Source organism: Aptenodytes forsteri, unplaced genomic scaffold (genome assembly GCF_000699145.1).
Source record: "Aptenodytes forsteri isolate BGI_AS27 unplaced genomic scaffold, ASM69914v1 Scaffold1, whole genome shotgun sequence".
NCBI lineage: Eukaryota > Metazoa > Chordata > Aves > Sphenisciformes > Spheniscidae > Aptenodytes > Aptenodytes forsteri.
The window spans coordinates 7,315,178-7,340,838 of NW_008795035.1; the positions used below are offsets into that span (position 1 = coordinate 7,315,178).

The 25,661-nt window shown below is 44.1% G+C and overlaps 1 protein-coding gene across 1 annotated transcript in view; it reads right to left on the reverse strand.

Moving 5' to 3' along the window:
* The window catches only part of AKAP13 (A-kinase anchoring protein 13), a 101,580-nt gene continuing 75,919 nt past the window's right edge, over nucleotides 1-25,661 (reverse strand). The window contains exons 13-32 of the mRNA XM_019471348.1: nucleotides 22,781-22,848; nucleotides 21,857-21,923; nucleotides 20,533-20,668; nucleotides 19,443-19,555; nucleotides 18,251-18,397; nucleotides 17,183-17,433; nucleotides 16,431-16,556; nucleotides 16,209-16,326; nucleotides 15,451-15,699; nucleotides 13,098-13,174; nucleotides 11,553-11,734; nucleotides 11,388-11,470; nucleotides 10,877-11,056; nucleotides 9,966-10,130; nucleotides 7,793-7,863; nucleotides 7,220-7,264; nucleotides 6,006-6,056; nucleotides 5,080-5,529; nucleotides 2,969-3,281; nucleotides 1-1,684 (exon numbers count right to left, since the gene is read on the reverse strand). Of these exons, the coding sequence (XP_019326893.1) occupies nucleotides 1,635-1,684; nucleotides 2,969-3,281; nucleotides 5,080-5,529; nucleotides 6,006-6,056; nucleotides 7,220-7,264; nucleotides 7,793-7,863; nucleotides 9,966-10,130; nucleotides 10,877-11,056; nucleotides 11,388-11,470; nucleotides 11,553-11,734; nucleotides 13,098-13,174; nucleotides 15,451-15,699; nucleotides 16,209-16,326; nucleotides 16,431-16,556; nucleotides 17,183-17,433; nucleotides 18,251-18,397; nucleotides 19,443-19,555; nucleotides 20,533-20,668; nucleotides 21,857-21,923; nucleotides 22,781-22,848 (2,942 nt within the window). The 3' untranslated portion in view covers nucleotides 1-1,634. The remainder of the gene's footprint in view (nucleotides 1,685-2,968; nucleotides 3,282-5,079; nucleotides 5,530-6,005; nucleotides 6,057-7,219; nucleotides 7,265-7,792; nucleotides 7,864-9,965; nucleotides 10,131-10,876; nucleotides 11,057-11,387; nucleotides 11,471-11,552; nucleotides 11,735-13,097; nucleotides 13,175-15,450; nucleotides 15,700-16,208; nucleotides 16,327-16,430; nucleotides 16,557-17,182; nucleotides 17,434-18,250; nucleotides 18,398-19,442; nucleotides 19,556-20,532; nucleotides 20,669-21,856; nucleotides 21,924-22,780; nucleotides 22,849-25,661) is intronic.

The window sequence follows — 25,661 nt, forward strand, 5'->3', positions numbered from 1 at the left end:
TGAGCAAACCCTTGAGCTATTTTGAAGCTGATAGTGTCTCGTAACCATTTACAAATCCACTCGGGCAATTCCCCTGGGAGGGTTTGGAAGAACAATAATTTTGGAAAAAAGTTTGGCTTGCTGCATTTCTTTTCCCCCGCTGAACACATCCCTGTATTCAACAGCTCTACAAACACCTCACAGTCGGCACAGCGAGAGCCACCCTCAGACCTTCCCCTTCTGCTGATGGCAACACGGGGACACACGGACACTTTCACCCTAGAGCCCACGGCGATGGAAACGGACCTGCCACGCTGGACCTTTGGACCTGTCCCACAGCGTTTCTGTCCACGAGAATGTTATTATCTCCCCAGAAACGGTTAATAAGTGCACGGTATTGTACAGGCATAGGAACTAGGAGCCGCCTCTTTGGAGTTCGCTCTGCTCACAGCACTCAGTCCCCTGACCTGCGACATCTCACTGAAGTGCTCTGAAATTGCTGTTGTCTCATTCTGCCTTAGAAACGAGCAAGGGAAGCTGACAAAATCCAGAGAAACAGAAGCCCAACATTAACACAAAAAGTAGGGGAAGAAAAATACAAATAACAGAACAAAGGTCCCTAAAAGCAGATTTTCAGCCATCTCTCCAGTAAGTCATCAGGCTTGTAATGAAGGGATGTCAAACGCAACTGGAGAACTATATTCTGGCAAAAAAAAAAAAATCTTTGCTTAGGGGATGGGAAGGAGTGAGCTGGAGCTCAGAGACTGTGTAACAAAATGTTGCTTAGAGTTGTTCCCACTTGAACACTGTTTGTTCTGGCTCCCTGGGGTTGCCTTACAAGTCTACCGAATTTCTCTTTTCTGCATCATTTTAAATATACCCAAAGATGTTCTGCTTGATTCTGGAAACAGTTTGACATTTAAATCCTCTGCCCTATGGAAATCTTTTGGAATTGCTTTAAATTTTATTTTTTTCCTCTGAATTTTTGTTTTGAACGCTGTTACTGCTTCCTGGTGTAAGGTACCTTTCTGAAACCAAACAGTCCGTATACCATGAGCACAAAAGGGGCGTGCAAGTCAATGGCGTTACAATCGGAGCAGTAAGGGCAAGATATTTAATATCTACACGCTCCCTGAAAGTCATCAGGTATCATCTATCCCCATGGGCCGAGCTAAGCTTGGCTGTACAGACTGTAAGCATATCCCAGTGGATACATAGATACATATATGTATATATACAGTATATCTATATATGCCAGTGTGTACGCACCATTTGTTGAGTCCTAATCTTTTGCTAAATCCTTGGTTTTCGTTACATTCCCCAGAAAAGGGGAATTTGAAGGCACAGACCCCTTAAGGCTATGTTCTCTCATCCTTTAGCAGTAAGAAGAGACAGAAAACATCTATCCCAATCCATTTAACCCAAGGGTTGCACAGAGAGACGGTACTATTTGCCGTGCAGTCAGCCTCTGTGGTGTGAATTCACGCAAAACCACAGGAGAGAGGCCCTTTCCCACCACTTAACAGACTTCATGACATGTTTTATTTAAAACCTCCAGATGCTTGTCAGATGCATGCACCACCAGCGTGCTGTGGAGCGGGCAGGGAGATGTCCGCTGTACCAATGCCAAGAGTGACCGATGGAACCGTCCGTGCTCAGCAGAAGATCTCCTCACCCTCTGGAGGTGCTTCTGATGAGTGAGAATCTGCAGCACAAAAAAACAGGTGGGAATCACTATGGGAATACAGGAATACAGCAGGCAGAGCAGGACTCCACGCACATGGAAACCCCGCTGTCTGCCCAATCCACTGGACATCTTAAAAGATGTCACAAAATGTTGCTTAGAGTTGTTCCCACTTGAACACTGTTTGTTCTGGCTCCCTGGGGTTGCCTTACAAGTCTACCGAATTTCTCTTTTCTGCATCATTTTAAATATACCCAAAGACGTTCTGCTTGATTCTGGAAACAGTTTGACATTTAAATCCTCTGCCCTATGGAAATCTTTTGGAATTGCTTTAAATTTTATTTTTTTCCTCTGAATCTTTGTTTTGAACGCTGTTACTGCTTCCTGGTGTAAGGTACCTTTCTGAAACCAAACATCTTAAAAGATGTCCAGTTCCCTGATGAGCTACCATGAAATTACATCTCATAATTGCTGAGCTTTCCTGTGCACAAGTTGGAAAACATCAGTATTTTTTTCTCTGAATCTTTGTTTTGAACGCTGTTACTGCTTCCTGGTGTAAGGTACCTTTCTGAAACCAAACATCTTAAAAGATGTCCAGTTCCCTGATGAGCTACCATGAAATTACATCTCATAATTGCTGAGCTTTCCTGTGCACAAGTTGGAAAACATCAGTGAGTTAATATGGATAAGCCGGTCATCTGAGGGCGTGAGATCAAATTTCATGTGGGTCAGAGGTTCGAGGTGCAGAACTGAGTCCTAAGGGGATGCAAAACTACCAGAGAAAAAAACTGCATGGTTTTTTTTCAGATCAAGAGACAAGATAGACCGGCTCAAGGGAAGGGAGAGGCCACCAGAAGGGTTGCGGGTATCACTTCCAAACTACAGCAGAGGTAAAGCAGACAGCAATGCCGCAGGGGCTGCAACAGGCAGAAGCATCCCAGCAGCAGCTCCTGAAAGCACATACACTGAAGCAGGACATTTTCTTTCTCAAATCAGAGCAAGCTGAAAAATACAGGGAGAATCCAGCCCGTGGAGGCTGCTCAGGATGGGACGGGGAAGGGAAGGAGCAGGGAGCAGAGTGTGTCCCTCTGACAACCTCAGGGGCTGCAGAACAGGCAGAAAAGCCCACAGAGAAGATCACTTCAAGCTGGGAACTCCACTCATCACAGCTGATCTTCTCCATCCCTCAAATGTTATCATCCACATTCAAGGCTAGATTTCGTGGCTTCCACAAGTTTGCTGGCTGGAGGGAAAAGCCAGCTCACCGAACAGGAAAAAACACCTATGAACTCCCCTGACACTCACCAGACTGCTGGGAGCGATGTCCCCTGCCCTTTTTCTTCTTTTCCTTCTTCTCCTTTGGTTTGGCTAAACTGAAGAGTCGGGTAGGCATCTGGGGCTGTTCCTCAGCCGCCTTGTTAGTCTGGTTTGTTGTGCTAAGCAAATGGAAAGTGCTTTTCTCTTTGTGTGTCCTTGAAAGACTGTTCCTTTTGGGGGAGACAGACAGTTCTGCATCAAAGTGCCCTTGTTTAGGAAGGGAAGGGCTCTTCTGCTTGGAGGAGTCATCGATGCTGGACTGGGAGGGGACTCTTGCAAGTTTCTCATGTAGATTTGAAACCTATTAAAGGAAAAGAAAATTGTTTCATTAGGGCATGAAAGAGGCTAGCAGAGAACCTGGATTGGAAAAGCGTGTCCCAGACCACTGACAGAGACAGAGGTTGTTCTTGTGAACATCCAGCCCATTCACCAGCTAAAAAGTGCTCCCCATCCAGGCAAAGCAATGAGAGAAGGCGGCCTTGCCGTTTAAGATGAAGAAACGAGGCACGTGAAGAGTAACACTCCAGTATCTTTTGCTCCTACATGTACTATGCTATGTATCAACAAGCCAAGGGCAAATATTCTCTAAGATCTCGATACCAAGACTCACCCTGCATCGTTCGTGCACACAGATGGTGGCAGAAGGCCAAGGAGAAGCATGCCTCTCCGGCAGGGGAACACCAGCACACAGCACCGGAGCAGCACGTGTCAAAGAAAGCCTTCCCAAGCAAAAGATGAAAGCAAAAACATTTTTCTTGATTTTTTTTTTTTTTTTCCCTAACAGCTGTCTCAGGATGTAATTGAGCCCGCACATTCAAAGGGAAGATCAAAACAACAGCTCAACAAAGCCTCACTGAACCCTCTATTAATAAGTCTGAAATGCCAGTAAGATACCTGCCTCGAAAAGGTGCTTCCTTCTCCCGATCCCCCAGGCCTCGCAGTTCTTTTACCTCTCAGCCTCTCCCACAGCACCCATACCCTTCGCATGTCTACATGTGCTCGATGCTGGAACAGCTTCACTGTGTGCTCGGAAAACTTCTGGCCTGATCAGGAACCGGGGTGGGAGGGAAGAAGCCCTCCTCTGATGATTTGCTTTTCAGAGCTCACTGCTGAGCTCCGCAATTAGTCCATTCAGGCACCCAAAATCATTTCCATTCCGCAATCCAACACTTATAAACTAATTTTGCTACAGCTCTAAGCAAATTACGTTCAGAATTAGTGAGTTACAAACAAACGAACGATCAACAACAGGCTTAAGGTTCAAATTCAGCCCATGTTTTGCCAACAGATGCTTGTTGTCCTCAGCCAGACTGCTGCACAGTTATAAAAAAAATAAACCCCAGCTTGCTGAAAAATGCACAGAGCAGGATCTGCGTGTGGGCTTTGCTTTCTGGTTGTGGGCAGCCACACATCAGAAGCCTTTTGCAGCAGAGCTGGGGACCTTTGCCCACCGAGCCATGACCAGACTGCAGGTGCCCAGTCTCTTTAGGACAGGGACAATGCCCATCTCTTTGCTAGATACCAAGAATGCTTTTGGAGCTGGATGTAAGCTTACAAACAGCCTTCCTCTGCAGTTATCAGCCTCGCAAGTGGCTTTCATGACAGCTGGAGGGTGCAGGTAACCCATAACGCTCAGGCTTTTTCCGAGAAGGACGTCTCATCTGCCTGACCGCTCCCCAGAGCTCAGCCCCCATGGGGTGAAGGCCAATGTCAAAGGCAGTATCAACCTCCTGGGATTGCCTAGGACACCTTCTCTGCAAGCTGGTCACCTCTGCTCTGCTTGTCTGCCAACACACAGCATAGAAAAACAGGCAGAGCTCAGGCTGTTGTAACCACCTACTGCTCAGGACTGTCCAGGCATCCTAAATACACCATGTTGCATCAACACTGGCAATGCCTCAGCAGCTCTGGAGGTGCAAGAAACGCAGCCCTGCACATCACGTGCAAGGAAAGAGCCAGTTTTGAATACCAGGCCCCACATGTCTAGGGCTGGGCTGGTGTCAGTCTATCACTGCTGGCATGCAGTTGGCGCAGGAGCTGTCCGGGAGCTCCCTGCAGGGCATGGCTTCCCCAGCAGCCTGGCTGTTGGCATCATTTACCTGGTTGTGGTCAGGCTCTTGCCGCATTTGAGCTAATCGCTCCACGTCTTGCTTGAACTGCGCCTTCTCCCTCTCCAGCTGCTTCTGCGCTGTGCGAAGTCTCTCCAGGTCGAGCTGGTACGAGGCCTTCTTCACCTGTAGCTCCTCTCGCTCCCGCTCAAGATCCTGCCACCCTCTCTGGACCTGCTCTTCTCGCTGGGCCAGGTGGGCCTCCTGTTCTGCCAGCTCCTTCTCTCGGACTTCCCACTCCTTCTCTCTCCTCCGCCTCTCCTCCTGGTGCTGTGTCTGCTGCTTCTTCAGGTTGGCCAACTCCTGGCGCTGCTTCTCCAGGTTGCGCTGTTTCTCCTGCTCCAGCAGTGAGGTCGGCCGGAAGAAGCTTCGGGTCAGAGCCCTCTCACTCAGAGCCAGCTTCTGGTCCTCGATGTAGGTGTCCTGCTGCAGCACGACGCCCTAGGAGAGAGGGGACACAAATCACTGCAGCACCCTCTCCACGGAGACAGGTTCCATCCCTGAAAACCTCAGGGTGCCGTATCGAACCCCTTCTTCTCCCACCAAATTCACAGCTCAGCACTGCTGCCTTACAGCTGGGCTACCAGAGGATGCCGGCAGAGCATCTCCCTCAGCAGCTTCCCAAATTCAGGCAAGCACCGGTTCACTTAGGCAGCAGCTCATTCCTACGAGCTGCCAGCACGCTGCCTGCAAGCTGGCCGCAGGGTATTCAGCCGCGCAGGGATGTGACAGGCAAAGGGGAAGGGAAGCTGCCAGCACGCTGCCTGCAAGCTGGCAGGGTATTCAGCCACGCAGGGATGTGACAGGCAAAGGGGAAGGGGAGATGGGGGGGTGAAGCGCGAGTGGCTGTTACCGGCTGGTGGGATGCACAGTTCAGGCAAGCGGCATGCAAAAGCGGGATGAATGGCCAAGCCTACCTGCAAAGCACTGAGCAGCTTATGGAGGCTGGTAATGGTTTGGAGGACCTGCTGCGAGAAAACAAAAGCACTGCTATTAGACCTCACTGGGTGCCAGGGTATGCGTAAAGCACCCTCCTTTTCCACTGTGACCCACCGGTGGGTCTGACAAGCTGTACGGCCATCCCTCTATACCTTCATTTTTCTCACTCTTCATTTGCAATGACTGCATCATCCCCCAGTACACAAATACATCCCTTGGACATCTCTCAGGGGTGCCTGGCATCATCTTCCTCACTTTCCTAGCCATCAGTGCAGCAGGGGAGGAAACGTCTGCAGAAGCACCGAACTGCACAGACCTCATGGGAACTCTCGTGCTGTCTCTGCAAACCATTTCCCACAGCATCAGCTTGCTCAAGAACAAGCAGCGTAATTGGGATGAAACCCGGCAGTTCACTAAAAAATTCCAGGGGAAGAACTTCAAGGGGCAAAAAAAGAAGAAATCTTAAAATGAACGTGGACTATTCGTACTCTTCCACCCCTGGCTGACCCATACAAGTCCCACTGTCTTTAGACAAAAAAAACTGCAATACAGCAGGCACACGAGTACAGCAGGTGTGTTCATGGAGGCTCTCTGAAAATACAGGTAAATGCAAACACCTCGTGCATCAGAGCAAGCTACTTTGGAGCGATGCCCTATCCCTAAATATATTTTTAGCCTAGCTAAAAATTTCTCTGAATCTCTCACATCTTACAATTACTTTTAAGAAGAAGAAAAAACACCGCAGTATTTGCAATAGTGATGTGATAGCCGGTGTTAAGACAACTGCTTCTCATTCTGCCATTAATGCTAATTGGGAGTTATGAATGTGTATCAAAAGGAGAATAGAAATCTAATTGCCCCAATTCACTGCACCTGCAACATAAAATTAAACTCCCTCTGTCTGCAGATGCACAATAAATACAGCCCTGCGCATCCTAGTGGTAATTAACCCTTGCTGCCTATAATCAGCACATATCATCCTGCTGGCAAGCAGATGACAATCAGTGAATTCCCTGTCTGAACATCCAAGGTTAAACAAATAAATAACACAGTGGGTTCAGCTTAATGTATTTAAAAGTCTACATGCGCTTCAACAAATGAAATGTATTTTCTTCTACATTAACACCTATTGAGACAAATTCACTTGCCACTTAAATGAAGGAAACAGCTGAGCAACGGAATCAATTCTTACCTCGTTATTCCTTTTCAACATGAACATCAGATTAGCATTTCCACCCTATGAAAAGATCACAGATTTAATATGAGGACAAATGAGAAATCACAGCAAATGTGTTCTGAAGCTGAACTAATGACAGACACATTAAACCCCCCCTTCATCTTCCATTCTGGGAGAATTCATGCATGTTTCGTAGGCAAGTTAAAATCATATAAAATAAAATGTTAATTAGGTATCATTTTGTAGTTATATGATGGATCGATCCACAGCAAGAATAGGTACAAGGTTATAGCTGACCTTATCATTTCAATAACAATGCATAATTAAACACATGCTTTAGCTGATCTGCAGACAGATGGCAGATAACCTGTGCCACAAAGGAATACTACTGATTTGCAATGGTTTTCAAGTCAGGATTTTAGCTACATACAGCAAAGCAGTTTTGGCTGCATACTTCCAATTTTATTTTATTTTTAACTTACTAGGATACATCTAATTGTCAAGAAATTCAGGCATTTTTCAAGACTCGAACTGTCACTCTTTTGAAATCTGGACTCAGTGGCAGCAGACAGAGAAACCAAGTGATACCTTCTTTAAAATGCTGTCCGACTCTGTTCTCCGAAGGTCCTGAGCATCGTCACCTTCATCTTTCGCTCCACCTAAAGGAAGAAGCCATCAGTGATACTGGTTATTCAACATTTTAAGCCATAGATGAACTTGCTGATGTCTGAGAAACTTAATACAGGAAACTCAGATGTTTCACAAAAGGGGACACAGAGCTCTTGACGCTAACTAAATGCATTTGCTCCCTACGTATACAGAACATGTCAGCACCACCAGAAAAAGCGGATCTGAATTCAGATTAGGATTGACTTTGGTTTCAGACAACGTGCTGATAAATTCGGCACACTCCTATTAAATGGTGCTCTGTCTAGCCCCCGCACTGCTGTCTACTACCAAGGAATACTTGCTGAGAAGACACGAGGCAGAATAAGAGCAGATGGACAACAATAACAGTATCATATCAGGGTATATTATTGCAGGTATAGTTTCAATGCCTCTCTTGTGCAAGTGCAATTTACAGCTGGGTCAAATACTGCTGTGCAATACCCTGTGTAATTTTATGCAAACAATTTATCCTTAACCGTAGTTATCAGAAACCTGTATCTTCAAAGCGACACTGGACTTCTCTTTCTAACTTCCCCCCTGGCTGGCTCCTATCAGTGCTCCTGAGCAGGACTGAACTGACCCCTGTGGGGCCAAGAGAGCTGCAACCGTCCGCCTGTGCCACCCTCCTGCTCCTGGGTGGCGAAGGAGTTGCATGGCTCTTCGGTCCTCTAGCTCTCGCCAAGACTCTTGTACTCCCCTTGCCAGCTGAGATGCAGGCCATGGGGAAAACCCACACCTGCAGTGGTAACCTCCCTACTGCCACTCTTTTAATGATAAACAACTTTACATACACCTGTATCTGCAGCAACGTGAAGGACACTGTACCTAGTGCAAAGGCCCTCACCTCCCACCACCCCCCAGGCAGGCTTTGCTATTAAAGACTGACCCTCAAGTCCTCCTAACAGACCTTCTCTCCTGCGCCACGTCCTGGGACCTTCCACCTCTTTGCAGGAGGAAACACCTCCCTTCTGCCTTGCTGGAGGGGAGAATGAAGTGGAGTCAGGTTATAAGCCTTGCCCAAGGTTGCACAGGTTGTGAACAGAAGAACTGGAGACGAAAGCCAGGTTTCATGCCTCCTGGCCTCCAGCTGAACAAACAGGCCCTGCATCCTTTTCCCAAATTCTCCCAAGACCCTACAACTATTGAATTTCAATCTAATTCAAAAAAGGACATTTCTACAGCAAACCTAGAGCTGCGCAATGAACAGCCTGAGGTTGTCCCATTCATCACTGCAACAGAGAGAGGCACAACCCTAAACAAACCCCTCCAGTGTGAATATATTTGTCATTATGATGACAAGGCCTGTGGAAGGCTTTGCAGCTTTCCAACAGAGCTGGGAAAACCTCTACATACTTCTCATGTCTGCCTGTCTAGAGCTAACACTGCTCCTTTAATGCAGAAGGTCAGACGAGGTCCAATGATCCGAATGCTGAGACAGACACTAGCACAGCAAAACTGGCTGTATTGGGAGTATGAGTGAGACCACAGAGAAAGGAATTTGAGGACAGGGAAGTTTCTGATGACTAGGGCAAAGAAAGAGAGCATTGGGAAGCAGCCAACTATGCAGCTGAAAGAAATATTCACACATTTCTTTGGGAGAGACTTAATTGCAGGAATAACGCATGCAGTTGTATGTGGAACACAAATGCATAGAGAGCAGAGCCAGGGGAGAAGGTGCTTGATTCAGTAATATCCTCATCCATTCGCAAATGCAACAGCACCAGGCTCCTGCTGGAAGATAAGCGAAGAACAGAGCTGCAGATATTACAATAATAACGTGAAGAATCTAATCTATTAAGAAGCCAAATGCTTTCATGTGGCATTTAAGTAAAGAAGTAAGGATGATTTAGAGAGAGAACAGAGAGGAGTGAGGAGTTCAGATGTTTAATCCTCATGCAGCCATGGGTTCTCAGCTACCATCATTCCACCTGTACATAGGCTTTTTTTCCTCATCTGTTATTTAATCTATCAACTATTATTGGAGAGGAGTTGGGAAACCCAAATCACCAGCTGCTGGAGTCCTTCTGAAGCAACAGGATACGATGACATGTATTATTAACAAATGCTGATGTGCACACATGTAACTACTCACACTTGGAGGCATTCATCTGATGACTGTCAAATCCTCCAAAAGTTTCTGCCCTCCTAGGGAGAGAGATGGGGCCAACTCCTCCTTCTTGTTCCATGGCAGTACTGCTGACCTGCTGTCCGAGGGCAGTGCCCAGGCTCCTGTTCACCAGGTCCTGAAGCAGTTCAACTGATGAAAAGCAACAATATCTCTGTTAAAGACCACCTCAGGCTTCTGAGCTATTTTCATCCTTGCCTGAGCTCAGGTCAGCAATTCACATGCTTTGCTGTACTAAGAAACCATGTTTCTATGACAATGATATTGTCATAGATTTTGCATTCCCCCTGCAAAAACTCAGCCTGTCTGACCATTAAACTCCAATTCCTGGAGCTCTGCACAGGCTTACACCTCCCTCTCTTCCTCCAGGCAACCCTGGTGTGCTCTGACAACAGCATTTAGTAATTTTTAGCCTCTCCAAAAAATCACACCGGTGAGTTGCCCGAGTTTCCATCTGCCCTTGCCTTTATCAACAGACTTGCTTGTCCCCTGCAGGCACCACAAGCGCCTGCTGGAACTCAAGCCTCGCTCTCACACCTTGCTGAGACTGAAGCACAGCAAAAGCCTGGATGGTCCAAATTTCAGTCAAGGATAAATCCTGTGCTGCTCCTGACCCCAGTGCAGATTCAATGCACAGTTGTTCTCTGTGCTGACTTCTTTTCTGCCCTCTTTCAACAGCCATCAATATCTGCTTCCTTTCCTGATCCTCATTACCTGTCCCTGAGACAATACCGTGAGTAGCACTATCTTCCTTATCTATGCTGTTATCCTGACAAAGAGAAGACTTCCCTTGCAAAACTGGTGCTTGAGGACTGATGGCTTCACTGAAGGTGGGTCTGTTGGTTAGTGTAATTAACATGTCACCCTGACTTGCTCACCTTCATTTATTGCAGTTTTCATAATGGCCTCTCCTTTTGGTGCCTCTTCTGTGTTGGCTCTGAAGAGCAGCCTGGAGCCCGGCATGTCCTCCTGCACAGAAATGTCTGCCATGTCCCTGAAGATCTTGGCCTTCTCCTCCAGCAAGAGGAGGATCTGCTTATCCTTCTGCTGAAGTTGTTCTGTGAGGGTGAACAGAAAACAGAGACGAAGACAGAAAATAAAAGCTTCGGCAAGGAAACTGAGCGATTCCTGAGATATTGGCCCCATCTAGTGGAACCTTGATGATACAACTGTGCCCTGCGCAATCCTGCACAGCAATGGCACCTGGCAGGCTCAGAAAAAAAAATAATGCAAGCAAGGTGAGGTGCAAACAAGGATTGCAATTATTTGCTGGATGCAGGGTTCTCACTCCTTTGAAAAAAGTCATAGTTCGACCACAAAACCCAACACAACAATTCCTGTAAATTTTTCAAAAACCACTCCCCAGCTCTGTCCCGGGAAGGATTTTACCTTTCAGTCCTCTCACTTTCGCATCCGACACTTTCTTTTCAAACTCAGACTCACAAGGGACTCCTTCATCTTCATCTTTATCCCTGGACAAGAGACATGTCTCAATTACCACCAGAACATGATCATGTGCATCACCTGCCTTGCAAGAACAGCTTCGTAGCTTACATGGTGTTCATTGTGTCTTGAATAATCTGTATCCAGCCGTTACGCTCTTCTTTGGAGCTAGCATGGACTTCCACCATTTCGGGATCTTTTACACCCATACTGATCAGGAACAAACCCTTCTCTTCATGAGCCACTTCTCGTACAATCAACTTCTTCAGAGAGATCACAGTGGATTTCTGGTCCTTCAGATGGAAAGAAACTGGTGAGGAGGGTGAACAGTACTAATTCCCAGATGCAAAGTAGCATTGGAATGGTCCCAATAACCATACCACTACCTCGCTCAGGTTGTAAACATTTTCTGAACCTATTGAGTAATTAAAAAAATAAATCATTTTAATGGAGTCAAAGAACAGGAAAGGTCTTGCTTCCCTCCATCAGTTCTGTAGGAAAAGCAGTTTCACCTTGTTCCATTTCAACAAAGAATTAATTTAAAATTGACTTTGTGCTTTTGCAAACTCTACCATATTTTGCTCTAACTCCAGCAGACCTTTGATCTCATCTCCTCCTGTCCACACTCTCTCTGTCATTAATATCACAGTTCCTTAAACTTAGTGCAGCTTGCTAGCGCCTGCTTCACACACATTATCTTCACAGTCTCCCCCTAGGATGGAGTAACATCTTGTTTTCAAATCCCACAAAACCCCTGCTGTTCTCAGAAGCTCATAGCTGACCCCTATGATGGAGAAGACTTGTGTGTAAGATGACGTTCATTGTGTGCTATGGTCTCTGTGTAATCAGCCTGCTCGGTTAGAACGTCCCTTTGCTGTTGTCATCTGCATATGAGTCAGCCCCTTTGTGCATTTTACAGGACACTACAACTGGGCTGATTCGGTAGCGGTTCACTAGCAAGACTTGTGGGCAAATCAGCTCCCCCTGTGTAGGGCACTGAGTCTGTGCAGATCATTGGTGGAACTGGAATAACAAATTATCAGCTTTCAAAATGTTCAAAGAGTGAAAAGGTCACAAGGTTTAGCCAGTCTAGACCATGCTCACAAGGTACAGCCACAACAGACTCCATTAGGTACTAGGTTTTCTTTAGCAGGTCAGCGTGCCTAGCCCTTTTATGAGGCCTGCCTTCAAAAGCTAATGTTTTTGGTGTTGTGCATTACAAATACATTCTTCTGACATTTATTTTCAAGCTGTTCTGTTGAATTTACTGCAGTGGCATTTCACCCCCCAGGCTCCCCATAGTATTAGGACATTTCCTTCTGCTAAGATTCATTTTTACAATGTTTGCATTATCCCATTGCTGCCTCCCATCCTAATCACTGCTTCAATTTGCACAAACTGAAAAGGAGTAAGTGTATCAAGCGACAGGCAGGTTTTCAAGGCCAATTATCAGCTGTGCCAAGGCACTGCAGAAAGGGGAGGTGGGGCATGAAGACATGTTTTCCTATCAAAAAGAATGGAGTCTGCTCAGCAAACGAAAATGTTATAAGCAAGAAAATGAAGTTGTTTAGCAGGCAATGACTGGCTTCGCTGCACAACACACATCAAGAGTCTCTCACATAGAAAAGGAAGGAAGAGAAAAAGTTGAAGCCTTACCAGTGAGGCAAAGACATACTTCTGGTCCTTCTCCTGAAGGAATATGAGCATGTCAGAGAGGAGAACAGCCTGGACTTCTGCAAAAGAAAAAGCATACCAGTGCAGTATAACCACACAACCCACCCCGAAACAGATTTCTTTTAATAACACCAGTGCTGGGGAGCAGTAGGGCTGTTTTTGCAAATCCTGGAAGCAGGGCCAACCTCCCAATTAGCAGGAGGAACAGGGGCAGCTCCTGGAGATGCCGGGTCAGGTTAGCTCTGAACCAACTTTGCATTAAGCAGAGCACAACAGCACCTGGGAAACCTGCAGGATTTTCTCTCATCTGTCGGAGCAGGGGTGCTCCTTTCCAGCCACATGCTTTCTAACAGTTAGGACATGGACATAACAGCGAAAGCTAGACACCCTTACTGAATAGAAGCACTGTTTTCTCAAACAATCAATATTTTAGCCCTCGAGCAAAATATCTGCACAGGAAGTTTTGGGTTTTATGGTTCTCTTGATGAGTGGTTTGCGGAGTGTAAATTATCGTGCAATAACAACATTTGTCAGCTGCAGTTTCTTTCCCAGGAAATACTGATTTCAGGAGCCACCACTAATTCTGCTCACAGAAAAACACAACTGTTGCCGACTCCAAGGGGAGCCGACAGAGCCTGCGTGGCTTTCTTTCATGAGAGAAGGAAGCACAACATCAAGCCAACAGAGGACTTTAAATCAGAATACAGCCTTTTCCCAGAGTACACGTACAGCCTTCCAAGTCTCCTAATGACATATCATAAAGTTGCACAGCAACTACCAAGTATAATGCGCCGCCCAGAGCCCTCAGTACAAAGAGTTTTTGTGTAATGTATTTGGGAAATCTTGTGATAGAGAGGAAGCAAACCAAAAAGTTAAATCATCCCGCGGGTAATTCCTTCCATTCTGTTTTGGGAAGACAGGATCTGTTCCAGATAAAAGAACCACAAAACTTTAATCAAAGCTGCAAAATGAACTCAAAGCTCTGGGAGGTTTGCAAAAGTCAGCATTTGACTCTGTTCTTCTCTATCGTCTGTGCACTTTGCAAGAGGGGAAATGCTAAAACCCTCTAAGAAAAGTTCTTCCTATACTTCTCTGTGCTCCATTTCAAATCCCGCAAAACAGCCCAAATGTGTGAACTAGCTGTTCTCTCCCTGGGCTCTGCAGCTTGTCTGCAGGACCTGCTTTTGCTGGGAGCTTGCACTACAGATGGAGGTATGTTTATGCATTTCTATGACTTCGAAATGCAAATGCAGCCTGTACTTATCACAAAATTTCACAACAGCAGCATAACTTGCTTCATCCACCATCTAAAGTCAATAGTAATCTTGAGTGCCTAGAAACCATTTGTAAACTTCCTGTTTCCAAAACCTCAAAATAAATCATACCCAATATGGAATTTCATGTTATCATTGCGTTCCTGCACAGCACGACACTAGGCTACCAGTCCCCATTCATGCCCAAGTACCGTGGTTTAATCAGCTGATGCTGGAGCGAAAGAAGGAAAGCCCAGCCCTCCTGCCAAGCATGAGACACAGCCCTGTCTGCTCTTACTGCTACCATGGTCCCGGCTGAACGCTTCCTTGGGAGATGTAGTGTTTAATTCAGTAGGGAACTTCAGTGCTCAGCAGAGCACGGCACCTTAGAAAAACTACTTCCACCTGATAACAAACAAAGAGCAATTCAGGAAAACATTGACCAAACAAGAGGCAGCTGCAGGGACACCAGAGCCTCTCCTGAACAGTTTGCATCAGCAGCTCAAGAGGTTCAAGAGCACAACAAATTGTCCCAACAAATGCCTGGGACACCTCTCTGGAGTCCCAGTGAAACGGGGATGGTAACGCTGAGCCTGGGCAGCCCTACTGCAGACCTCAGAGCAAAGGAAAGGCACTGCTGCTGGTGGGCAGAGCCACCAGGAAGCTGAGGTTGGGTTTCAGATGCAGTGAGCACGCTTCCTGGAACCGCTGCACATGCGCATTGTGGTGTGGAGATCTGACTCACTGCTCTGGGCAACTGCAGCCCCATCGCGTTCTCCTGGCCCAAAGGATCCCCCAGCAACTCCGCTCCTTGGCTGACACACCGAGGAGTCACTGCAACCCAAGCCTTCAGCAGGCATGCAGTCACCAGGAGGAAAAGCAGCTACCTATCACCCCAGAAACAACACAAGGAATCGGAAATGTTGCGATGGGATGCGAGTGTACAGCACAGGGAAAGCTGCTGTCAAAATCTCTCAAAGCAGAAGAATAAATAAAGGCTGGAGACACCAATCTGAGGACTAATCCTACATCCAGAGAGGGCGAGCTGTATCCTCCCCTGGCAGAAGGCAGGATAGTCTTACCTTTTAACCGTCCAGCTGCATTTTTTAGTGAAACAGGCCCATCTCGGATGAGCTTCCGATGCCTCAAGTCCTCTCTTGCAAACATCTGGCCACTCTTCATCCTCATGATGGACTTGCTATCCGTCCGGTTGTAAATCTCACCAAGACGCATTTTCTTTTCATAGTTGCTGACTTTGCTATTGACTGCAGCAATCACATCTTTAACGAGGTTTAATGACTGAGTCAAGTCTTCATGTTCCACTTCATTTTCTTTGAATAGAAAGAGAAACACCTCAATTTCACTTCATCCTTGTGGACTCTAACTTCCTGATTTTACTTCCTTCCTTCCTCTTCTCCCTCCCAAATTCCCGCATTGTAACTTTTTAATACTTTCATGAGACAGGCTGCATTTTTCCCCCTGAAGGAGAGTTTCACAAGACCTTTCATATATATGGTTGAGGTTGGGGACTATTCCAATATACTTTGTATTAACCACATATTTTAGCCATTACCAAAAAAAGCAAGCTGGGAGACTTTGGAGTCTAAGCATGTTGCTCCATAATTAGCTACACACAGACTTATAACAACTAAATCAAGGCACCCGAATAACTAATCCTAAATGGAGATATGAAATTGAGTTGTCTCGTTACAGTGGTGTGAGACAATAATGACTGGATTAGTCAGTCTATTCTAAGAAAATCTGCTTCAGCTGAAAAGGATCCAAGAAATTTACACTGGAGGAACAAATACACGCTTTGAATAGAGGAAATTGTCCCTACCTTTGGTGTACTGCAGTATCCTTTGTAAAAGGACTGGGTACTTTGTGATTCTCTGTGTTACCAACAAGATACATTCAGAAATCCCAAGACGCCTCACCAGGGAGCTGCTCATTTTTTTCTAAGGAACAAAGATGAAAATTTCAGTTCTGTAGCAAAACGCTCACCAGAGTGCAGAAAGGACATATTTTTTTCATCGACTATGTCTGTTCTACCAGGCCCTACCTTGACAAATGCCTGAAACCGCTTGTCCTTTGAGTACAGATCTTTGAAGTTATTTACTGCCTCATTGTGATGCCCACAAAATTTGCCGTATGTTTTCTTCATTCGCTCAGCACTCTCACCGGAGAACTGCAAGACATGAGACACAGAGGTCCAATTTGCACTGAGCTCCTGGTGTGATATCCCAGCAGTGCCTGCCAGTCTCTCAAAAGAACTTGATGAAAACAAATTAGTCCAAAGCATCCTAAACCAGGCAATTAGATCTCTAGAAAGTAAAGAGCTGAGTTTGAGACTTCACTGTGTTCACACAATGCAAAATTTGGGATTCTACCTCACAGGGCTTAAAAGCCAACAACAAAAAAGTCAAGACAGACAAAAAGAAGAAGGGAGAAAGCGCAGGTAAAGAAAAGTAAACCCACCTAAAGTTAAATAGCAGGTCAGTAACTCAGCCAAGAAACACACTGGACATATTTTGCTGTGGGCTACTGCCTACCCTCCAGGCTATGGTCAAACCGTTCTGTGCCTGTCAGGTAACGCTTCTCTTTCCCGCAAAATAAACTAAATTAATTTTCATCATTAGTCCTTCCTCTGAAAGAGCAAAAAGTGCTTCAAAAAGCAGAGGCAGAGATTTTTACGTGTGTGAAGAGTAAAGGTGCCATCAGCTGTGACTATCTAACAGGCATAAAAGAGAGGGAAGGAAGAGCGCCTGCTTTCCAGCTGTGCTCTCAGAAGTGCAAGCATTTTCCAGCACTTACTTGATTCACTAGGATGTCACCTATTCTCTTGATAACAAAGTTCTTTTCACTTTTGTCTGCCAACGACTCCTTCTTCCTTTCCAGAATCCGCTGGAAGAAGTGACTGTGGATGTGCAGCAAGTTTTCCAGGCAGGGAAAGATCTTGTCCACAACTTGTTGATCATACTGCAGTTCCTTTAACATCCCTGCGCTGTATACATCGTTCATGATCTTCAGGGTGCGGACATGATGCATTTCTGTCTGCATTAGCTCTGTATAGGATATGGACAAGGTCAAAACCAAGGTCACTGTAGAGTACATGAGTGTACAGTACAAGGAAAAGCTGCCATTAGAAAGCTCTTCCATAATTGGGCTTCTCTAAGCAGCTTCGGAAAATTTCATGTCAGGTATTGAAACATCAATCGTTTCACGTGTGGAAGAAACAGGGGGCAGAGGAGTCCCACAATAAAGAGCTTTGGACATTGCTGCTGAGGTCTGAACCTTCAGCACTGTTATCTGCTCCTTCCTAACTCCCAACTCCCAGCCACAACACACTGGCCATATGCCATACAGGATGGCTCTGGCATCTGGCAGGAGAAGGCTTCCTAGCTAGCTGCTCTAATAGTTTCACGTGTGGAAGAAACAGGGGGCAGAGGAGTCCCACAATAAAGAGCTTTGGACATTGCTGCTGAGGTCTGAACCTTCAGCACTGTTATCTGCTCCTTCCTAACACCTCACTGCCAGCCCCAACATACTGTGCTTTTGCCATACAGGATGGCTCTGGCATCTGGCAGGAGAAGGCTTCCTAGCTAGCTGCTCTGCTGTAACGGAGTTTAAATGTCATCAGCAGATAAACGAGGAGAGGCAATTTCTGGTTTTTTTGATGGCTTCCAGATATGTGAAAGGCACAAAGCAAGCTTTCACAGAATACATTACGTTTCTAAGAACTTCAAGAATGAAACTTTGGCTTCTGAGAAAACCAAGTCAGTGTTCCTATTCACTGACCTAAAGCTTCCCAAATCCATGCATGCGAGTATTTCAAGAAGCTATCTACAATAAGTGAAAAATTAAGATGCAGATATCTCTCACCGTAAATGACATCTTGCCGTTTGACAACATCTTTGTTTTGCTGCTGTAGGAACTTGCTGTCCACTACTTGGCTCCAGGACTCTGCCTCCAGCTGCTTGGAATCTAATTCCAGGTCTCCCATCAGCTGTCCTTCGTTCATGTCCGCACCTTCACAAAGCAATGGAAGTGCCATTACGATGTGGTTAACTTGTCTCATTTGAGATTCCTGTCTATTCATTTAGGTTTAGGCTTTCTCTGTCATACCACAGACATTGCACACATTCGGCTTTACTGACACAAAAATGATCAAATGGAAGTATACCACTTAAGGACCAGGTTATGAAAAGCACTTTTAAAGGCTATTTGCTAGTAGCACAAAACTAGTTCACGATTTTCACACAGACCAAATTCTAGCTCAGATAAAAGACAATGGATTCTTCATCTGCAATGCAACAACATCGCAGTTTGTCTTCCTTCACTTACATCACTAAATCAAGGGAACGTGGACCTATGTGAAGCCTGTGTTTTCAAGCTTAGAAAGCCAGAACTGATGCAGGTAGAAGTGAACACTACATACATTACATACATACATATATAACTTTAAGAAAGATTGCTCATTTGTGCAGGAACTGGGAAATTTTCTCTTGTCACCATGAGCATGCCCTTGTTTAGTCCTTAATAAATTAAGACCATTCTGCTCTTTTCAGGTAAATATTGACTAAGATGTAAAAATACTGACTACATCCTAAAAAAGCACCATATATAAAAAAAAATTTAAACTTAAGAAATTAATTTAACTGACTTCACTTTCAAACCCACAAAACTAAACAATACATTTCTTCCTTCCCCACTCTGGGAAAAATACGAAATGCAAGACATCAGCATGAAAAAGGTGACAGAGTGCAAAATCTGTGGCTGTATGAATGGGCCAGAGGTGCAGAACAAAAGAGGAAATGTTCGTCCCTGAGCTAAATTCCAAGTAACGCAACTGTAACTGAAACCTTATGTTTTTCCACAATTCAACAAGCTGAAGAAATTACTATTTGGGGCTTTGTTTTAGTTTATCATACTAATATTCTAAGATTAAAGTAAATGCACTTTAATTGTCCGTTAGAAAGAAAAACTCTTGCTGAAATGGCAAAATGGAACTTCTATTTCTGGAAGGCAGCACTGAGACCTTCCTGTTGCTATAAATGCCATGGGGATCTCTTACCCTCATCAACCAGTGACTCCATGGATTCATTCACCCGGCTGATTTTATGTAAGGAGTCTGTTGACTGTGACAGGAATTTCCAAGTGTGTATTAAGCTGTCATCGTTCCCAACTCTGCAGAAAAACAGAACACAGAATATAATTTATGACATCAAAACACAGCCAAATGTATTTTCAAATACACAGAAGAAATGCATTTTTAAATACAAATTGAAAACCAAGGCAAGCGTTGCATGGTTACGTACAGAAATGTATTTTTATTAGTTGTTTTCTAACAACTACCCACTGGGGCTCAACAAACTGTAAAATCTACAGTTCTGAGTGATGGTGCTTCTTCTATAAAGAATCACACCTGGTTTTATAGTTTGGATAACTCCTTTTAATTCCTTCCCATTTTACTGTCACTTCCCATTGTCATTGGGGCAGGCAGTGCAAAAATGCAATACAAAAGGCTATCCAGGAGTCTTTATCGCTAGCTCTGGGAAGGATCAGAAGAATGGACTGAAATAAATTTCACCATGAATATCCAGGGCATGCAAAGTATCCAGAACATCCCAGTCCATGCTATTTGCCCTGTGTGTAGAATTGTTCAATATGCAGGTAGTGTAGGAACCATAAATTAGATTTTCTTCTTTTTTTTTTTTTTTGAAATAACTAATTAATGTATAACACAGTCCTAAAACACCATTAAGACTGCAGCTCTGTGCCTCCACCGTGTCATTATGGACACAAAAGCTAATACTATACCTGAGCTGCAAACATGTGCTCGCACAGTACCCTGCCCAAGGCAAGGAATTTCCTCCTGGAGCCCAGAGCATCTCTGTCAAGTGGCCTTGAATATAACCAGGCCAACTCAGATGGCTCTGAACTCACGCCATGACTAAACTAACCCAGACAATCTGATTGTGCAGAAGACAACTGCATGTATATTATACCATATATAATATGGGTATTTCTGGTTTTGTGATCCTCTTTTGTACCTTTAATACAAATCATAGTACATGAATTTATTTTTAATGAGATCTGAATTTCTCTATGCTCGCAGCATCAGATAATACACATATACTCATGTGCGCAGGGAGAAGCCTTACCCTGCAATGTTCTGTATTGAGACACTTTTCGAAAGTGCTGTAGTCTGTTGTGATCTCCTGTTATTGAATATTGAGGTTACGGTGTTTTCATCAGGAGCAAGTATTGCAGAGCGAGGGCGCTCCTTCGGTTGTGAGCCTGGAAGGGAAGTGTCAGAGAAAAGTCAGCTGCGTTCTTAACTGCGATGACGATGACTTAAAGAAACCAGGCTCTAAAATTCACTTTTCTTTCTAGAGCTGTTATGAGACCTCAGCTGTCAGAAACAGCCATACGAAGGAAAGAACATCGACCCCTGTGCAGAACTGATTGCATTGCACTATGCTTAAAAGATCTGGGTGGGATCTGCAAGTCCAGAAACACACACTTGGGAAACTGAATTTAATTTTATTTGATAAATCACCACATGTAGCAATCTACTATGTTGCTTTTTAATTTCCCTGGGCCTATAATTATATACATCTTCCTGGTTCTGGTCAAACTTTTTGAGATAGGTTTCTCTATCAGTACGTACCACAGAGAAATGCTAATCCTTATCTCAATGTACTATCACATACCTTTAACTAATCTTTTCATATTAATTCCAGATTTTCCTTTCTTCAGATGCATTTCTGCTTTCTGGAGCGATACCTCTGAATTTCATGACAAATACCACAGTGGGTACATCGGTATCATACAGCGTGGTTCCATAGAGCGATCTCCAAGCCATCACTAAATAAGCTTATCAAATCGTGCCACTACAAAACCCATGTGGGCTATTTCACTCCTATTCTTCTCCTCGGTCACACTGGGTAGCTCCGCAGTGCAGTGTATATCTCAGCGCAACCAGGAAAAGTTTGTCAGTATTGCTCCTATCCAAAATTAAACTTTCTGTTTTTACTACCTCAATGCATAAGACTATTTAATTAAAAAAAAAAAAAATATTTTGAACAAGCATCCTCTCCACTTGTAATCTTAACAATTTCTGTTAATATAATACTCATAGTTGGATTCTTTCCAATGTCAGACACCCACTGACATAGGCTGTGTCTTCCAGATTTTGTGAACTTATCAGCTGTAGGCCTTCAGCAAGCTACAGCAGCCAAGCAGTTATTCTAAATCTGAGATGACTTTACATTTGCTCAAAGCTACATGGACACTGCAGAAGTGGATGAACTCTGTGCAACTTCACTTCTGAAATCCCAAACATTGCTTATCATGCACAGAAGATGCTCTCATCCCTGCTTTGATAAAGGTTAGCTTTCATAATATCGAATATTAGTTGTCAAAACAGTTAAGAACAGCAGATACAGACCATCACCAAAGCAGAGGGAAAGGAATTTTTCTTACTTTTGTTTCTCATGGTTACTGTGGGTAACGAAGAGGTATCATGTGCCTGCAGCATCCCTCTCTGTGGCTGAAAGAAAAACGAAATTCACTGTAATTTCTTCCTCCCTTCTCCCATCAGGCTGTGCTACATAACTAAAATAAAAAAGCTATGTTTTTTCTGAATCCTTTCAGAACAGATCAGTTCTTGGCTGTATGTGTATTTTTTTTTATATATATATATGCACACACGCACACACACATGCACCTGCCCCCCCCAGTTGCCATCAATGAAATGGGCAAAATAACAGATGGAGAAACATGCAGCAAATAGGAAAATGAGAAGAGAAAGTGCTGACAATACTGAAGAGAACTGAAAAATCATAATTATATGAACATTAACTAGCTTGGAGAATCATACTGCAGAAGAGGTTCCTCACATTTGGGCCAAGCACGAATTCTACATGTTCCTCATATAAACAACATACATATTTAATAGTTTTCATTATGCATTATATACACATGATGCTGCATTACAGGATGCAGCATTTGAGAATTAAGAGATATGGCATTTAAGGGTGCTGGACACCCCTGAATTTTGCCAGTGAAGCATTTTTTTTTTTTTTTTTTAATCGAAGCATAGGAAAGACCATCCCACCATAAGGTCCCTGTGTACTGCAGGGAACAACGCAGGGAATTTGCTGCCAACAAACACCCTGTGGTGCTGACCTGGAGCATTCACGGAGTCCCAGGGACAACTACTGTATTAATGTGTGGTTCTGGGGAATTTCAGGAGAGCCCAGAGAAATTATTCACTATAGCACAGGGGCTGAAGTTCTTTCCAACAAGCTGGAAACTTTGGGACGTACGGTAGAAGGTGTTAAATTTCTGCATGCTAAATTGTTTAAACTTTTTTGTTTATTCAGTAGAGTAGATGAAATCTCTTACCTTCATTTTGACCTTTGCACAAGAAGCAAAACTCTCCTTACAGCCTTTGTGAACAATTGCATTGCAGTCTGTCAAAAGTAAAAAAACCCAACCAATTAAACAAAAAACCACAGAAAACAGGTCAGTTTTTGCCATTTGTAATCTGAACTGTTATCTTGCACAACTGAAAATTACAACTTTCAGGCATCATTGTGGTTTACACGAGTAGCTACAGATACTGAAAGACAGGCTGCTTTCCCGGATAATTAGCCTTTTGTTTGTTAACAAGATTTCTTCATGGAATTTAACAGGATATTCTGTTTAAAAATCAATGCAAGGTTGAGTTGCCAGGGTCCTAATGGGTCTTAAATTAAAAATAAAATAAAAAAAGAAAAAAAAAGAAAGAAAAAAGATGGAGTTATTCCTCTGAAAGAAAAGTAAGGTGGAAAGCAGAAGCAGGAGACAGAAACGAATCGTAGGGCCAAAATTTTCTCTGGAAACACAAATACTGTTCTCATCAAGACAAGGATTATGGGATCCAGAAGACAGGAAAAGGACAGGAAAATTCATTTACATAAACTCAGACATATCATAGCCAAGATCTACAGTACAGAAACCAAGTGCTACTGTACTACAGGATTATCAGAAAAAGTAACAGGAGCATCTGCCAGGTGACTGCGTCCGTGAGGTTGGGACTTCCTGCTGAAAACTAGACTGAAGCCACTGTTTTGGTCCGAAACCACAACATTTACCCATGCAAAGAGCATCGTGCTTTAACACCACCCTTTGCTGCATATATGCCAGAGCAAAAGCTGCCTATCTTTTTCGGAATACCCCGAGTCTGCCCATGATCGCTGCCAGCAGATTTCTGGGAATCAAAGTTTTCAAAGATGATTAAAACTGCTTTTTTCATAATAATTGATAATTGGGTTTGGAGGATCAACTCTTCTGACAGATGAAAGATCACAACTCCAATGGTCTCAGATGAGATTCAGTAGCTTAGAGAAAACCTGTTATTTCCACTCATCCATGAAAACACATATTAACAGAGATGATGAATTATATTTTAAGTGTACGTTATACTGTAAGCGTACAGTTCTGAATTATTTCTAGAAGAAATATGAAAGGAAAAAATTCCACACCCAGAATGACAAAACATGCTCACATTCCTAAAATTTCTTACATTTGGGCCTACTTAATAAAAGCCAGTAATTCTTCTGATATTTTGAGAGAGGTAAGGGTAAGGCCGTAGGGCGTTGCTATTCTGTCAATGTCCCACAATTTCCTGTGCAAGAGAGACAGAAGAAAGAAACCTGCACGTTCTTGCAGAAACCCACAAGCAGTATCATTTTTCAGATCAAACAAGGAAGAGGGACGGACCCTGCTTCTGGTGCACGAAGAGGCAGTGAGACAATTCAGAACGATTAAATTCACATTCAAGCCTTGTGAGCCTGAAGGCAGCTCTTTAGGATGTACCATTTAGCAATAGAGCATTTTGATTTTTTAGATCAAAAATCTGGTTTCAGGGACTTTATTCCTCCAATTCAACCCTTCAGCAGGTAGGAAGTTCCTCCAACTCCTCTGTATCACTAGTATTAATAATTAAAACCCCCAAAAGCCTCTTTTCTGCATCACTGATCATAAAAAATAAAAAAGACCAGTCAGAGAGCTATTAAAAATTAGGATTTTTTGCTTGCCCATTTGTTTTAGAGCGTGCTAAATCTTTCAGCATTGACTAGCTGTTTCAGGAAGCTGGGGGCATCATTGAAAAGTTGAGACATTGATTTAAAATGATCCAGTGCTTTAAAAGGCATTAAGAAAAAGTCATCCATAGGCGAGACAGAGCAGTGATAGTAGCAGTAAAGCACTGCCACTTCTGTAGGAAAGAAGCGGTCTACGACACCACAGGAACAGCAGAGCCTCTGCTGCTGGTTATCAGTCATTTCCAAGGCATTTGATGGCTGATTTCAAGATGTGATGGGAGAAAGGACCACTCTTGGATGTTAGCTTACAACCTGGGCCCTGACCAAACCTTCCTTGTGGCATTCATTCTCAGGCCAATGCAGAAAACTTATAATAATTTTCTGTTGTACCTTGAAAAATAAGGAAAGAACATCTATGCTAAAACATATGACATTGTTGGATTATTTTAACTCATTAGGATATAGAGAGTTAAACTGGGATATATTTGATTTTCTAAGTGGCTTCAGAAGCTGTTAAGAAATTTGACTGAGGAAAGGGAGAGGATGCATTTGAGAGCTTAGAATTGTTTATGTTTTCCATTTCCCGTCAGGCTGACACAGAGCGTGTCTCATGCAAACAACTTTGCTGAAATCTCTTCCAGGAAACTCAAAACTGCCATTCGGGATTCAGCTGGCGGCTCCTGCCCCTGCTCACTGGAGATATTTTATACACTGTTCATCTACCAGAAGGAACAGAGAGAGACAGAGTCTCCTGCTCTAGCCTGGGAGCAATTCCCGTACGCGCTTCGACTCATCTCTAGGCTAGTGGAGTAAAAAATATTACTAGTAGTGACGAATGGAGAGCCCTGAGCTGCAGTGCGAAAAAGACATTTTTTCTACATATTCTGTAGCTCTAGGTCACTATGTAAACCAGCCACCGTTCTGGTCTCAACCACACAAACGCTGCTGACCTTATCGAGCTACAGCCATGAGAAACCGTCTGATAAGAAAAGAGAACAAAATCACCAATCTTGCAGAAACCCTCCGCTGTGGTTCCCGTACTGCCTGCATTGTACTGCACGTACTTCACACGCACACAGGTAGTTGCCATTTGACCTGTGATGCAATTTCATGTATAAAGGGAGAAGAGGGTTAGTATTTCCTTTTTTGTATCATGCTGTTCTCACTGGGGGCTCACCGAAGCAGTGTTTCAGAGAACT